The following is a 13,986-nucleotide window of genomic DNA, read 5'->3' as shown; positions in this document are numbered from 1 at the left end:
CGGCCCCTCGCTCGTTCGTGGCCGCATGCAGGGCGAGTACGGCACGCGAGCGCGCTTTGTGCATTTCGCTGCAGGCTGGTGAATCCTCGCGCAGGCGGCGCTCTCATGACCGACGGGACGCTCGCTCGGCCCGTGCGTGCAGCTCGCCTTTGCGTGGCCAGCGAGCAGTGTTTCGGCGTTCTGTGCTGGACTAGTCCGTTGTCTCGAACTTACGTTCCACGTTTGCCGCGCAAACAACTGGGGCAAACGTACTCTCCTCCCGTTATTATTATTTTTTCCGTGAATATGTGACTTGAAATGTCAGCCTGACTAGACGACTCGGTCAATTTTTTCGGGTTGGCGAAAACGCCTCTGCCGAATGCCTCGGTGATCGTTTGTGGCACTTTCCCTTGCTCCACGAAAGAAAAAAAAGAAAAGGAAGTCGAAAAAATAATATACAGATTCAACGCACTTTTTGAAATTTGGGAGGCCAGCCTTTAGCCAATTACTTAACCGGACTCTACGCAACTGTTCAATCTTCTGCAACGCGTCTTGCGTCATAAGGATTTCGTGCCTGCCCGGAAGCGCCTAGCGCGTGACCTACGCGACCGCGAATTGCGTTGTCTGTGGCATGCGCTCACTTTTCACCGCCCGTCCTCCGGGACCAGCCCACTTCACTATCGCACCATCTGTACGACCTCACTTGCGACAAAGAAGGGCCGAGTGGTGGTTCGCGTCGCTTTAATTGAAGGCGTTGCGGCGATGGTTGCTGGGGCACCGTTTGTTGCTTTACTGCTTAATTCCGCTGAGAACACGAGGCCTGCGCAGCTGCATTGTACAGACGTGGGCGCCACACGTGGGCCGATTCGTTGTGCGATGTAAGATTCGTCGGACGATCTCGCCGCTGCCATCCAGGTGTAAGATTTGGCAGTCGTAGCTGTAGGAATGAATTTGGGAGGAACCAGGTGAACAGGATTTATTTACATTATTTACATCTTAGACAAGACATACATCGACAGTCTAGCGTGACTCCCATATGGAGCACGCAAGACTAACATACAGCAAACAGCTTACGAGCACACAGCTCACGAGTACATTTCTAGCACGACAACCAGCAGACAACGAGCACGCACTAGCAGCCGATAATCGCTGCTTATATCCTCTCCGCTCGACGTCATAGTCCGACGTCATTGAAGATGACCCGCCCTTTTGGAGGAGGCGGGCTCACATGCACGTGTTGCACAGGTTTCAGTGCCGCACACACACACACTGGTGTAAAGGCCCGGAGCCGACGTCAGAGGGGCTTCGTAGAACTCAGCTCCGTCCCGGGTGGCACGCCGGGTAGCACGTTCCTGAGCCGACCCCGCGCCACGTGGCTGCCGGTTATCCGCAGTTCTCTGAAGTGCGCCCCGTCCGGTTGGATTGGAACACGTGCAGCGAACTGAAATAGCTGGCACGTTGTCACCCCGTACGGCCATTCCTAACAGCGAGCGCTTTCCGGTGAGCGAGATGCTCTGCGAGACAGCGCAGCACTTACGGTCACCGAATGCCCGCAGGGCTGCTGAGCGTAAGCAAAGCAAGCAACGGCGCACTTCTGGAAGCCACTACGCCCGTTGCAGAAATGTGTGCGCGAAGGAGGGCTGACTGTCCGCCGAACAGGGAGGGTGTTTGTCCCTAGGGACTTCGGCAAATGGGAATTGGGAAAGGGTGAAGGCTGACGGAGGCGTTCGAAGAGAGAGAGAGAGAGACACATTTCAAAGTACGAAAAGTAGAGATATCATCAGGACGAGCTCTAGCCTTGAACTCTAGCCTTCGTTGTCGGGGAGGGTGGCAAGGTGAAAAACGAGCGAGTGAGTGCTTCAATAGAGTCGCTAAAATTGCTATTTTAGAAGAGAGGCCGATTCGTTGAGTAGTGAGTTCTTAGTATATGGACGGTTTGATCTGCCAGCAAGTGACCATTGTTCGTTCGAAGGCGGAGTTGATGTTACCGTTTGGCTGATGGGCTACATAGAGGGGCTAAATAAGACGCGGCTCCGACACCGGTTCTTCACTACCGCGCATAAAAAAGAAGCGCAGCAGTTGGCGCAGTCATGTAACTAAGGAGAAGCGAAATGAAGCTAATAGCGAGACATATCAGACTTATAGCATCGGTGGAAGAATAAGCGGCTGTGATAAGCGCACTTCTCACACACTATGGATATGAGTGGGGCAAGATATTGCAGGAATAATGAGACGCTAAATATCATTAGGTCGGGGCAGGAGGGAAGGAATGGCGTGCCCGAAATAACATTCGAATCACATAGTAAAAAAAAAAAATTGAGAGGGTGGGGAATCTGGTGAGTGATTTAATAATGCGACCAGAAGGGTTCCGGATCAGTCGGAGGGCGAAGTGAAGCCCGGGAGGGCGGCATGTCGGGGGTGAGACATAAATAAACCGCCGACACGAAGCAATCGAGGCTCGAATGAATGGATGCACGAGGAACAGGGCGGCCCAACAAAGCCGGCGGCTCGCATTTGCACCTTCCGAGGCCGTCCGGGAGGCCTCGCTGAGGTGCTTCGCAAATCAGATCTCGGGCGGCCCCTGCAACGGCAGTCGGCGGTGTGCGCCTGGAAAGCCGTTCGCCCAGGGGGAGCCGGCTGGCCAGACGTGCCGGCGCCTTCGGGGCAGATTGACGTCCTCCCGGGAGTGCTCCGCCCTTCTTCCCCAGTGTTTGCAGGGACGCGCCGTGGGCTGCACATGCGTGCAGCGGTGCGCCAGACTGCCGGTGCGTTCGTCTGTCGAAAGCTGCACCAAGTGCGAGAGAGAAACGAAGAGGGAACGGTAGGGAGGTTAACCAAGAACGTGCCCGATTAGCTACCCCGCACTTGGGGAGGGCGAAAGGGAAGTAAGGAGAGAAAAGAAAAGTAGTAGTCAGTCATTCACAGTCAGTCGCAGAGGAACCTCCACTGTCACGAGCGTTCATACAATCCAGTGTCCTTGAAGAAACGCAGAATAGTTTTTGTGGCCTTTTGCATGCAACAACGCATAGGCCATGGTACAAGGATCCTTTTTTCTGAGACCGCTCTATTGTGTAGCAGGTTGAGTTTCGCTTGTAGAGTACGTCGTCGAGACCAAGTGCGACATCGCGGTGGCGCGTACCACGTGACGTTGACCTGCGGGAAGTGTGCTAGGCGCCAAGTACATCGGCAGCAGACTCGGGGAACACGAACTGTGCCTGTCGATCTCGGGCTCGCTTGGTGGGTCAGCGCAGGAGCTGTGGCAGCGGACCGGTTTTCATGAAAAGCCGCATGTTATCGAGACACATCCTCTGCGAGACAAGCGTTTTCTTCGTACAGTCAAAGCGTTTTCTCGGTTTTGCCAGCAAACCGCCTCAGCGCCCTCTTGAAGGCGCTTTCACGCGCCAGCTGTATCCCGAATTCCAGTGCAAAGCTTTGCTCTATGTTATGTCGGAGACGTTCGCGCGACACAATTAGGAAGTTCCCGTTATTAAACAGCGAGTGGTCTTGTCCCGGGAGTAGATTCTTTCGACACCATTTATTTAGCTCCTAGCGCCGAGAAGATCGCTTTCAGGCAACTTGTACTCGGCATAAGTACTGATAGGCTAAGATAATGTGTGCTTGTGCCGTCATACATATATTACATGCCAGAGTGAAACGTCTGACGATACAGTGGCCTAAAAAAACGTGAATAGCATGAAATCCACTATATCGATGATACATCCCGCTTAATGCGGCCCTGCAAACGGTTCTTGATTTGCCCCGGGGTGGTTCTACGTTCCCCAACAATTATTGCATGGCGAAGCGCGCGCGCACACACACGATATATCCCGTGTGTGTGCGCCCTATACATGAAAGCACCACTGTACATCAGAAATGCGACGTTGAACAAAAAACAAACGAAATAATGCAAGTATTCAGATAGCGCACAGCAGCCTGAATATACTGCTACTCTTCGTTCGCAGCAGCGGACAGCAGCGTCCACGGCAGTGCACGGAACTGCTGTGGTCGCGGGACAGCGCTGTGCCCGCCTGCACCGAGGCTCGTCCCAGTTGGGGGCGGAGCGCGAACGCTGCAAGGCGAGCTTTGCGGGCGCGAAGACTTCCAAATTGTTTCTCTGCACGTCGTGCCGGGGCGGCTCTCCCTTAACAAGTGTTGTCGCTTGCAGGTGCAAGGTTGGCGGTGGGTTTGCAAACAAACTTCTGGGAACGTCGTCTCGGCCAGCTCTGTGTTTTGTGTAGATTGTTACGTACGTTTTTTTTATCTGTTGTTTTAGTTCGTTGTTTAAACGAGGTGCGCTTTATCTGAGGTCGTATTCACGAAGCTTGTGCTTTGAAGCGCGCTTTTGCCATTGGCCCGTCGGCTCCGCTAATGATAGCTGCAGTATCGCGGCTGGCAGAATTTTTTTTCCTTGCGAACGATTCTAGCGTAAGGCGTTTTCTTTTCCTGATGCAGCCATTCGTTTTGGTACAACAACAACAATAATAATAATAATAATAATAATAATAATAATAATAATAATAATAATAATATTCTTGTCGCGATAGTCAGCTCTATTTTCGATTCTAAACAGCATATGCACCCCTAACTGCGACTTCTCTCGAGGTTTGATGCGTGCCCTGCGGCCATAATGTTGCACAGGTGAAAGCCTGAAGCGCTGCACGTTATCTCGATGCGGTTTTACCAAGAAGCGCAGTGCAAGATTTCGATACGCACGCTCAGTCATAGAAGAAGCAAATAAACTAGCTGCGAGAGAGCAATACGTCACGGAGCCAGCCTGGGCAAGTGAGCACTCCGTGAAGCCATTCCAGTCGCTTCTTCCCCTCGCAGTGTCGGCCCAGCAGGCGACGTCTGAGACTGAATGTATTGACCGGCAATGTTTGTGTCCCGGTAGTTTCTAATGCGTGCGCGCTTGTTCGGTTGTCCCGCTACAGTCAGCGTGACAACACTAGAGCCTACCGCGCGCGTTGGGCTGGCTGCGATAGTTCCGCACAGTGCCCTCTGCCAATGCCCGCACGCACGCAGCCAGCGCAGAGCGAGTCTCACCGACGTGCCTCTCTCTCTCTCTCCCCTCCCACGTCGTGCAGTCCACGGTGGAGATCAGCAGCAACCTGCTGGAGGACTACCAGCGCGACTCGTGGCTCGAGCTGCCGCCACGCGAGCGCCGCCACGTGGCCGGTGCGCTGCTCCGTGCGCTGGACAACTCGACCTGGCTGCTGGCGGACACCAAGCAGGCCGCGTTCCGCTTCTCCAGGGCGCACGGCAACGTCCGTAAGTGGCACCTGCTTTTGCGACGCGCGGTGCTCTCTGCGGAAAATGTAGCCGTAACTTGCGCATTCGGCGTAAATAAAAACAGGCAACAGCGGAACGTAATTCATTTTGTCTATAACCTTTGTTGCGTCCGCAAATTGTCTTTGCCATGCGCCCCTCGTGACTCCGAAAAATTCGTGAGGCGTACGGCAACAGAATTGACTTTGTCATGTGCAGCCTATTTGGAATTACTTCCAACAGCGTGAGAACTTCGCGAGATGTCAGTAATGACTGTCAAAACAACAAAAGAAGATAACTGCTATGTGGTCTCAAGTAGAACGACAAGGACAGCGCAGACGCCGAATCTCAACTGAAAGCTCGCACACTGGCGGAAGCGACCGAAAAAAAAAAAAAACTCTATGTTCCGTTTTTCGGTTCCACGTCTTCCCTGGTTTTCCGCCACTGTGCAGCCTTTCAGTCGATGGTCGCCGTCTGTGTTCCTCTCGTCTGCTTGTTTTGCATGCCTGCATTTTCATACCACGAATGCATACGACGTTGCTCAGTTTTCTATCTCTTTAAGCTTTTAGCCCTCTCCAAGCTTGGTGGCACCGGACCTCGCACCGTACGAATTGTGCTTGTCAACTGTGAACGACGGACGTAGCCGAAACGGTGCGTGAATATGCGCAAATGACGCTTTCCCGGCGACGTGTGTTCCCTGGCTGCGTTGTCAGCGCCCGCTGTCACACAAGCAGGCGGGCAGCGGTGCCGGAAACGAGAGCGTCCGCTCACTTCGCCTGCAGCGAAGTGCCGACGAACCCGCGTTTGCCGGTGGGCTTTGCTTCGCCCCAGTGCAGAGCTGCCCTGCGGGAAAGATCGCCGGCGGCATGCTTCCCGTTCCCGTCCCGCCATTTGGCTTTGCGGGTGGCCGGGGAGGGAGCGCGCGCGGCGAAGTTTGCCTGTCGCCAGCAGCAGTGCGGTGGACATTCGCTCGGGCTGAGAGGAGCGCCGCGCCGACGATGGAGCGGTTCACTCCGCTCGGAACGCGGGGCCGGAGCACGCGTTGCTGAAATGTTTGCCGTTCGGTTAAGGGAGAGAGATCTATAAAACTCGCAGAAGTAATGGAGGTAACCACTGCGTGCTTTGGTGCGATGGGCTAGTGTAAAACGAGAAAGAAAAATGATTCATTGTCCCCTCTAGCTTGCAGCTAGCATACTCGCAACTTTCACTCGTGTTTTTTGGGCCTTCTACACTTCGGCCTCTTCTTCGTTTTGCTACTCGATTGAGTTGTGCCGCAAAGAAGTGCCTGGCATGTGCTCGTAGGCACTGCGGCCATTGCAGCGAACGGAACGCACGCAGTCCGGTGGGGAGCGACGATGCACGTTAATCGGAATAGAATTCGCAATCTCGCTCGAGCAAAAGGCATCGTAACACTCACACACGTTCCTGTAACCTGTACTGACTTGGCGGTGTAAAGACGTTGCTTACGTCACACAATGTCGCTAGCTCATCGATGCCTCTCGGCGGGCCGTTGCTCTTTCTGCACTTGTTTCGCTGCCATTGGGGCGCTCGTCATTCCACGGCTGGCTATAGTTTCGTCGCGACACAATGCGCCGTTTCGAGGTTCGCGGATTACACGCGCCGTATCTCTCGTCGCCGAGCGTTCATTTCGGCTGCCCGGCCTCTATCGCGATCCCTGATTACTGCACGCTTTTCCCGGGCAGGCTGCCCTGCGTCAGGGCCTGTACACGCGGGACGCCGTTGTGGGAACGCAGTCGGAGATTCTATTTTGCAGGTCGCGCTCTCGGGGCGACGCGCCGAATTGTTTGCCGCTCAACGTGCCGCCGCTCCATTTTCGCCACTGCTGTAGCGAAGGAAACGTTATTTCCCGTTTCTGCCCGTTTTTCCGTTCGGCGGAGCCCCCTCGTTGATTTTATTGTTTTTTTCTTTCTAGTTCTTGCTCTCACTTGATGGGTTTCAGACCATCGGAGATGAAAGGGCCCGGAATTGAACACGCGTCCGCCCTCCGAGTACAGTCCTCGCACATTTCTCTTCTAATTCTTTGTAGCGGCGCCATTTTTGCTGCGTTGATTTCGGCATGTTTGGCGGAGGTCTCGGAGAGGGAAAAATAGAAAGGCACGGTAGCATTAGACTTTTGTGCGGCGGGTTTACTTGTTCTTGCTGGGGCGTTGCACATTCCTTCTTGTGCGCCTGTTTCGTTTGTCTTGCCTGCAGCTGCTCTTCCCTCCGCGAAGTACTCGCCGTTGATGGTCAGCACTCTTCTGTCTTTCTTTTATTTCATTTTTTCATCTCCCGCCGAACTTGGCGCTTTTCTGAGCGAGCAAACAGCAACACCGGGAAAACACTGCCGTATGGTATTTGCTGCAGGTTCTATTCTCAACTAGCAGTTTTGTCGCCTTTTGCTTTTTTACCTTTCGTTGCATTTCTCGTAAACGTACCTGCTCGAAAAACGTGCGCACCCCGAACGTTGATTGAGGTCGGTGGCCGTTCCTGTCTGTGCACTGCTTTGCTTACAGGAGAGCCCATATTTCTTTCTTCACCTCCCTGGCCACTTTGCTCTATATTGAAGAACTCACATTAATCTCTACTTGTTTTTCTATTTTTTATAATATTTAAAGCGACTAATTTCCAACGAACACATCAGTAATCAGTTGTGTAATCAGTAATGAGTAAACAGGTGTGTCTTACCACTACTCACGTACGCGGTAGAAACCTGGAGGCTTACGAAAAGGGTTTTATTTAAATTGAGGGCGACGCAATGAGCTATGGAAAGAATAATGATAGGTGTAACGTTAAGGGATAAGAAAAGAGCAGATTGGGTGGGGGAACGAACGCGAGTTAATGACATCTTAGTTGAAATCAAGAAAAAGAAATGGGCATGGGCAGGACATGTAATGAGGAGGGAAGATAACCGATGGTCATGAAGGGTTACGGACTGGATTCCAAGGGAAGGGAAGCGTAGCAGGGGGCGGCAGAAAGTTAGGTGGGCGGATGAGATTAAGAAGTTTGCAGGGATGGCGTGGCCACAATTAGTACATGACCGGGGTTGTTGGAGAAATATGGGAGAGGCCTTTGCCCTGCAGTGGGCGTAACAAGGCTGATGATGATGACATCAGTAATCCGTCTTATGTCACTTGTCCATTACTCAGCGTTATTCTTTTCTTTAGCCTGCAGTTCGACGTCTTTATATAGAGATTTGAAGCGCGGTTTACATTCCGCGTCCCTCAGTATTCCTAACTGGGGGATTAAGCTGTAGCGTTTCGGGAGTGTCCTCTTTATTTTTATTTTTGCGCTTTCTGGTTTACACAATTTCAGTGCGCTTTTGCCAACATTACTTTTTAGGCGTAATTGGAGGAAGAAATACCTGTCATAATTACAGCCTCGCGACCGCCAATGCATGATAAAGCTTAAATACAACGTAATGTTATTAAACCGAAGCTTTCTATGTCTTACCGATTTGCGTTTTCGGCGCTGCCGGACGAATCGCAGTTTACACTGCAGTTTACATTTGCGTTTGTACCGATAAGAACAACGGAGCAGTGTCACGCTCTCGACCAATGGCAAAACGCCACGCTGCCCAGAGGAACTGCATATATCTGCATCGCATTACTCTGAGATCCACGACGTCACAGCGACGTCCCCGCGGCGCCATGGTTCGCGCTCGAAGCCCACTCCGCTTGAGTGGTTGGCAGCGGTTCATCTTGGAAGAAGCGGTACGAAATAAGACGGCTGGTCAGACTGCAGACGACAGGACGGGTCGCAGACGAGCGATTGTGCTGCGCGCGTCCCGAAGCCAGCGACCCCTGCACACGTTCATCGCGTGTTCGTCGTACAGCGTCGTCTGCGCGCGATGGCGTTCAGCGCCTTCACCCACTCCGACGAAATGTGTCGTTATTCACCTTCAACGGTCAAAAAATACAACCTTAGACAAGCAATCAAATCACATATGCATAGCATCGGGTCGCTCAGCATTTCTTGGATTCGTTGCCTGGTCGTTGGCTTTGGACTTTGATTCAGTTTGCGTTGGGGGAAAGCTTCGCGTTCATACAGGCGTTGCGGTAATATGTACCATATACTCGCGGCTAATCGCGGAGAGACTCAGCGCAACGTTCGCTTCAGCCAGCCTAAGTCCGATTCACTAAAGGACATTCAACAATCGATTGTAATTATTGCATTTACGGAGGTAATAATAAGACTGCTGAATGTGACTAACTCACACAACTCGCTCAAACATCGAGAATTCAAAGCGGGGAAGAAGTGTGCGCGTTACGAAAAACGTCCAGTTTCTCTTTCGCTCTGTACGCCACCAATTCTTAAGCGTCTTCTTGTTTCAGTATTGTCCACATTAATTTGCACGGAAGCGTTGGTAAGATGAAAAGCTCCCTCGATTAATGTGATGCATTATTCGCGCATATTAATCGGTGTATTCAATCAATTTCTATGCGCCAGCAAGATGGAAGATAATAAAGGTTCTTCAGTGAGGCAATAGGGGCACCACAACGAGCGTTGGAACGAAAAATGACATGCTTAACTGCAAGAGACGTGAAAGACTGCGGTGCGGAATCGACAGCACTCCCGGTTATCTCATTTCCTATTTGAGATCAAAAGTAGTAGGTCCTGCACAGGTCACGTCATGCGTAGTTCAGGTAACCAACCAGTGGTTTAGTGGAGGAATTGTATCAACGAGTACCAATCGAAGGACGTTGAGAAGGTTTCAATGTAATGTTGATCGTCCTCTTTCCGCGATATCCTCGCTTAAAGTTTCACTGCTTGCAGTCCATCGCTTAACCCCTGAGGAAGATCACACCGAAGCTTTGGTCGTGAGAAGTGACTAATTTATTTTGTCTGATGACAAAGATTCGTTATGAAACTGAAATATTCGTCTGGTTTCAGACACAATAGAGACATTTAGCGTGTCCGCTAATCCGGCAAACAGTGGCGGTTTTGGCGGATTACCGGATGGTCGGGGGCGTAAACGTGAGCGGCCGGAGTGGTGCAGCCTCCTGGTGTTGTAGAGCTCAATCAGACAAACACAGAGCTAAAATTGCAGTAACCTACTTTATTCTGCTTCGCTGCTGGTGCAGCGGCGTAATTGTGTTCACAGTTACGTCGCTGTCGAAAACTTACACCCTAGCTAAGAAGAATATTGTAATTGGCTCTGTGTTTAGGTGGTAGAGCTTTGCACCACCAGCTGACGCCGCCAATCAGGCCGCTCACGTTTACGCCCCCGACCATCCGGTAATCCGCCCAAACCGGCCAGGTTTCCCGAAATAGCGGACACGCTAAAGGTCTCTATGACCTTAACAAAAGTCGCGGTATTTGTTACTGTTCATGATTCTCGCATTTTTGTAACTGGTATTTATCCCAATATTTTCTTGCATTCCCGCCCAAGTGCCTCATGCACGAATGCCTGGCAATTGATAAAAAAAAATGGTCGTTGGTTCTGTAGTGTGACCTGATTTTGAGAGCATTCTTTTTAAGCTCGCCTTGGCCCAACCGATTCACAGCCCCCTTCCTTTTCTACCAGAGGTTTAGCTATCGCTCATCGCCTCTCTTCTCCGCCAGTAATTTTTAATTAAGGCACGTCGACGCTCTTGTTTCTCTCTCCCGCATTAATTTCTTTTATCCTGACTTTAAAAACTTCCGCAAGCAGTCAGAAGATGCGGGCCTAAATTTTCGGTAGCAGATAAGCTCGTCGGTTCCCCTCGCATTAAATGGGTGGTCCTCTCCCGTTTTTCCTTTTTTTGGTGGGCATTCGAAAGGATGCCTACTTGCGGGCTCGGTAGCGCCGCGGCATTTTGCCACTGGCCGCCTTCTCGCCTGCGACGCGGCGGAGCCCGCCGCGTGGGAGAGCGGGGGGGGGGGGGGGGGCGCAGGAGGCACACGGCGCCTCTCGCTGCACGCGTGGCGCTAATGAAAATTCCGGCTCTCCGTAAATTGGATCTCCTGCGCCGGCCGCCGCCGCTCCTGTCTGCCGTGGCCGCCGGACAGGAGAGGGTGTGGTGGTCCCCGTCTCCCCTCGTCTAGGGATGGACGCGGAAGCGAGGGGAAAGGCTGAAAGGGGGCGCTACCCTCCCGGCACCTTACGGCCGCACTCGCGCGGTTTCGCATTCACGCGTATTTTGCTTCTTTTTTTCTTTTAGTTTCCGTAGGTATACCACGGGAACGCTCGTCTGCCCGTTCTCTTCCCTTCCTTCTCCATTTACGCTCACTAGGCCAGCCTCGTTACTGCTTGTGCTTTTCATTTATACTTTTTTTCGTGTGCGCCGCGCCCTCCTCTCCACTTCCGAAGTTCAACTCCGCACTTCTGGCCTCGTCAACCTGGGCCCGGATGTAATTTGGGCGCCGGATGGCCTCTCCAACCCTTCCCCTTCTTATCCCGTGCCCCTTGTTTTATTTCCGTGTTCCCGCCGGGGCTAGCTTCTCTTTGACTCGGCAGAGGCGCGGTCGGTCCACACTACACTTTGTGCAGCTTTTCCGCAACCTGCCGCGTGTAATATTTCAACATGAACACGCGGCGATCACATGTTTAGGTATTGTCTTCTTTCTTGTTGTTCAGAACACTGTGTTAAAAAAAAGAGATTACCAATTCGCCTAAACTGCCAGAGCTGCGGGCCCCACAGCGCGCTAGGCAAGCCTCCTTACCAGCTTTTAAAGCAGAGAGAGAAAGAAAAGAAGCGAATGAATACATTAATCAGTTTTTATAACGAAATCCCAATATTCCAAGTTCTTCGCGGTTCCTATCGCAAGGGATGTGTTTTCCGCCAGATTATTCAAAGTCCACTGTCGCGCGACCCCACTTGATGCATAATGAGAAGCGGAAGTAGAGAGACAGAGAGAGAGGCAAAGGAAAGACAGTGACGTTAACCAGAGATTATCTGCTGTTGGCTATCCTGTACCGGCACAGGTGGAAAGGGATGCCATAGGTGAGAGAGAGGAAAAGAATTTAAAAAAGGAAAAAAAGGAAAACCGCACCGACACCGACATACATACACTACAGAACTGTTTCTCTGTGGACACTGCGAAGGCGTTCCTAGTGTTACACTGTCTTACGTCTTACATGGCACAGTCACAGTTTGTCACAAAGTGCCGTAACTTTTAACTAACGCAGCAGCGCGTTCATAGCGAATGGCGCTGAAGTTCGCGTAGGCCAGTTTCCAAGGATGTTTTCCGTTATTGGGCGCTTGTCCAGTTGGTCTAGGGTCGCCGAGAGGGCTTCTCCTTGTGGGTTGAAAGGAGGGCACTCACAAAGAAGGTGCGCCATTGATTCGTTGCACGATCAGAAGTCACAAAGTGGGCTGTTGGCCATTCCGATAAGAAAGCATTACGCGTTTGAAAATGCTAATCCAAGCCATAGACGGACTAGAAGGGTGCAGTTACGTGAAGCGGAAAATTCGCACGACTGCTCGGTGCGTCCAAAGTACACCATCGACCATGGCATTTCTTCCTGTTCATCCTCAATTCTGGAGCGAAAGGAAACCCGCGCTGGGGGCCGCCACCGTGTGGAGAGGAGGAGGAGCGGGAACAGCTCCCTGTAACTAACTGCATACGATGTGATGAGTACCGACAGACGACGCTCATGCATGGGTACCAGAAGAATCTCCGCCATGTCGCCAATATCGAGCGCGGCTTTGTTTTATTCTTCGTATTTCGAGGTCCGACGCTGTTGGAGTGCATGGTGTAGTGCCACACTTCGTGCCTATCATTGAGACGACGCGAGCTCCCACTTTTCCTTGGCGAATCAAGAATTCGACGCGGGTGACGTCATCACTCGCCCCGCCTGGTTCCTGTCGACAAGTCGCCAAACAGGTTCCTGCCGACGAGGAGTCGCCGAAGGGATTTAAGGGAGAACCGGCCCATTGTGAGGAGAGAGTCGCCTTTAGCCGCCCAGTCGGTCTGATGCGCTGCTACTGCTACCTGTACGCCATTATCCACTGTCTGTGAATAGTGTACAATGTTTTTCGTCTCTTCTTCGTCTGCGGAAAGAGTCCGTCTCTCGTCCTCCACGCCGAAGTCACAACAATGACTGGTGTGACTATGGCTCTTTTAGAGCATGCCTTCTTTATAATGTGAGGTAGCGCTTATAACATGATTCATTTCCTTTTCCGATAACATGGTTCGAGGGTGCATTGAATATGGACCTGTTTCGCCTTCACGATAACCATTCGGGCGGTACCGCAGCTCTTGAAGCACACCAGTCGGAGTGACCGTCTGCATTCCCGTAAATGCTCGCAGTGTTCACCCTCGAGCTATCTTGTCTTACCCCCCGTGGTTGGGTAGCAGATCGCATTATAAAAGTTTGGCTATCGTGCCTGCCTTTTCCTCAGGATTTCTGCCTGCCCTCTTGCGGCCATATTTAAAATTGTGTTATTGAACGTTCTGATGTGTTGGTTTTAAAGTTATGTTAATTAAACCTAGTGCAAGTGTTCGGTATATATATATATATGTATATATATATATATATATATATATATATATATATATATATATATATATATATATATATATATATATATATATATATATATGTGAAGAATTGCGCAGATATGCGCGGTTTTGCGTGCGACGGGTTTGTGCTCAGTCGTTGTCACCCTATTGTCACGTGGTGGTGACGTGTCACACGTGTCACACGTGTCACTATGAACGTGTGTCACTATGAACGCCCTTTGGACGCGCTGCCCTCTGGCGTTGTTGGCTTTACGCAGCCGAGCTCAAAATATCACGCGTTTACTGTTCGTAACA

The 13,986-nt window shown here is 51.6% G+C and overlaps 1 protein-coding gene across 8 annotated transcripts in view; it reads left to right on the top strand.

The window, feature by feature from the left end:
* Positions 1–13,986, top strand: part of LOC135912192 (latrophilin Cirl-like) — a 492,061-nt gene that overhangs the window by 443,423 nt on the left and 34,652 nt on the right. For all 8 annotated transcript variants that reach the window (XM_065444566.2, XM_065444565.2, XM_065444564.2 and 5 more), the window contains one exon: positions 5,064–5,247. In XM_065444566.2, coding sequence (XP_065300638.2) covers positions 5,064–5,247 — 184 coding nt within the window. The remainder of the gene's footprint in view (positions 1–5,063; positions 5,248–13,986) is intronic.

The sequence above is a fragment of the Dermacentor albipictus genome, chromosome 9, assembly GCF_038994185.2.
Source record: "Dermacentor albipictus isolate Rhodes 1998 colony chromosome 9, USDA_Dalb.pri_finalv2, whole genome shotgun sequence".
NCBI classification, from domain to species: Eukaryota; Metazoa; Arthropoda; class Arachnida; order Ixodida; family Ixodidae; genus Dermacentor; species Dermacentor albipictus.
The sequence above is the reverse complement of the archived record's forward strand: the minus strand, read 5'-3'. Positions and strand labels throughout refer to the sequence as shown.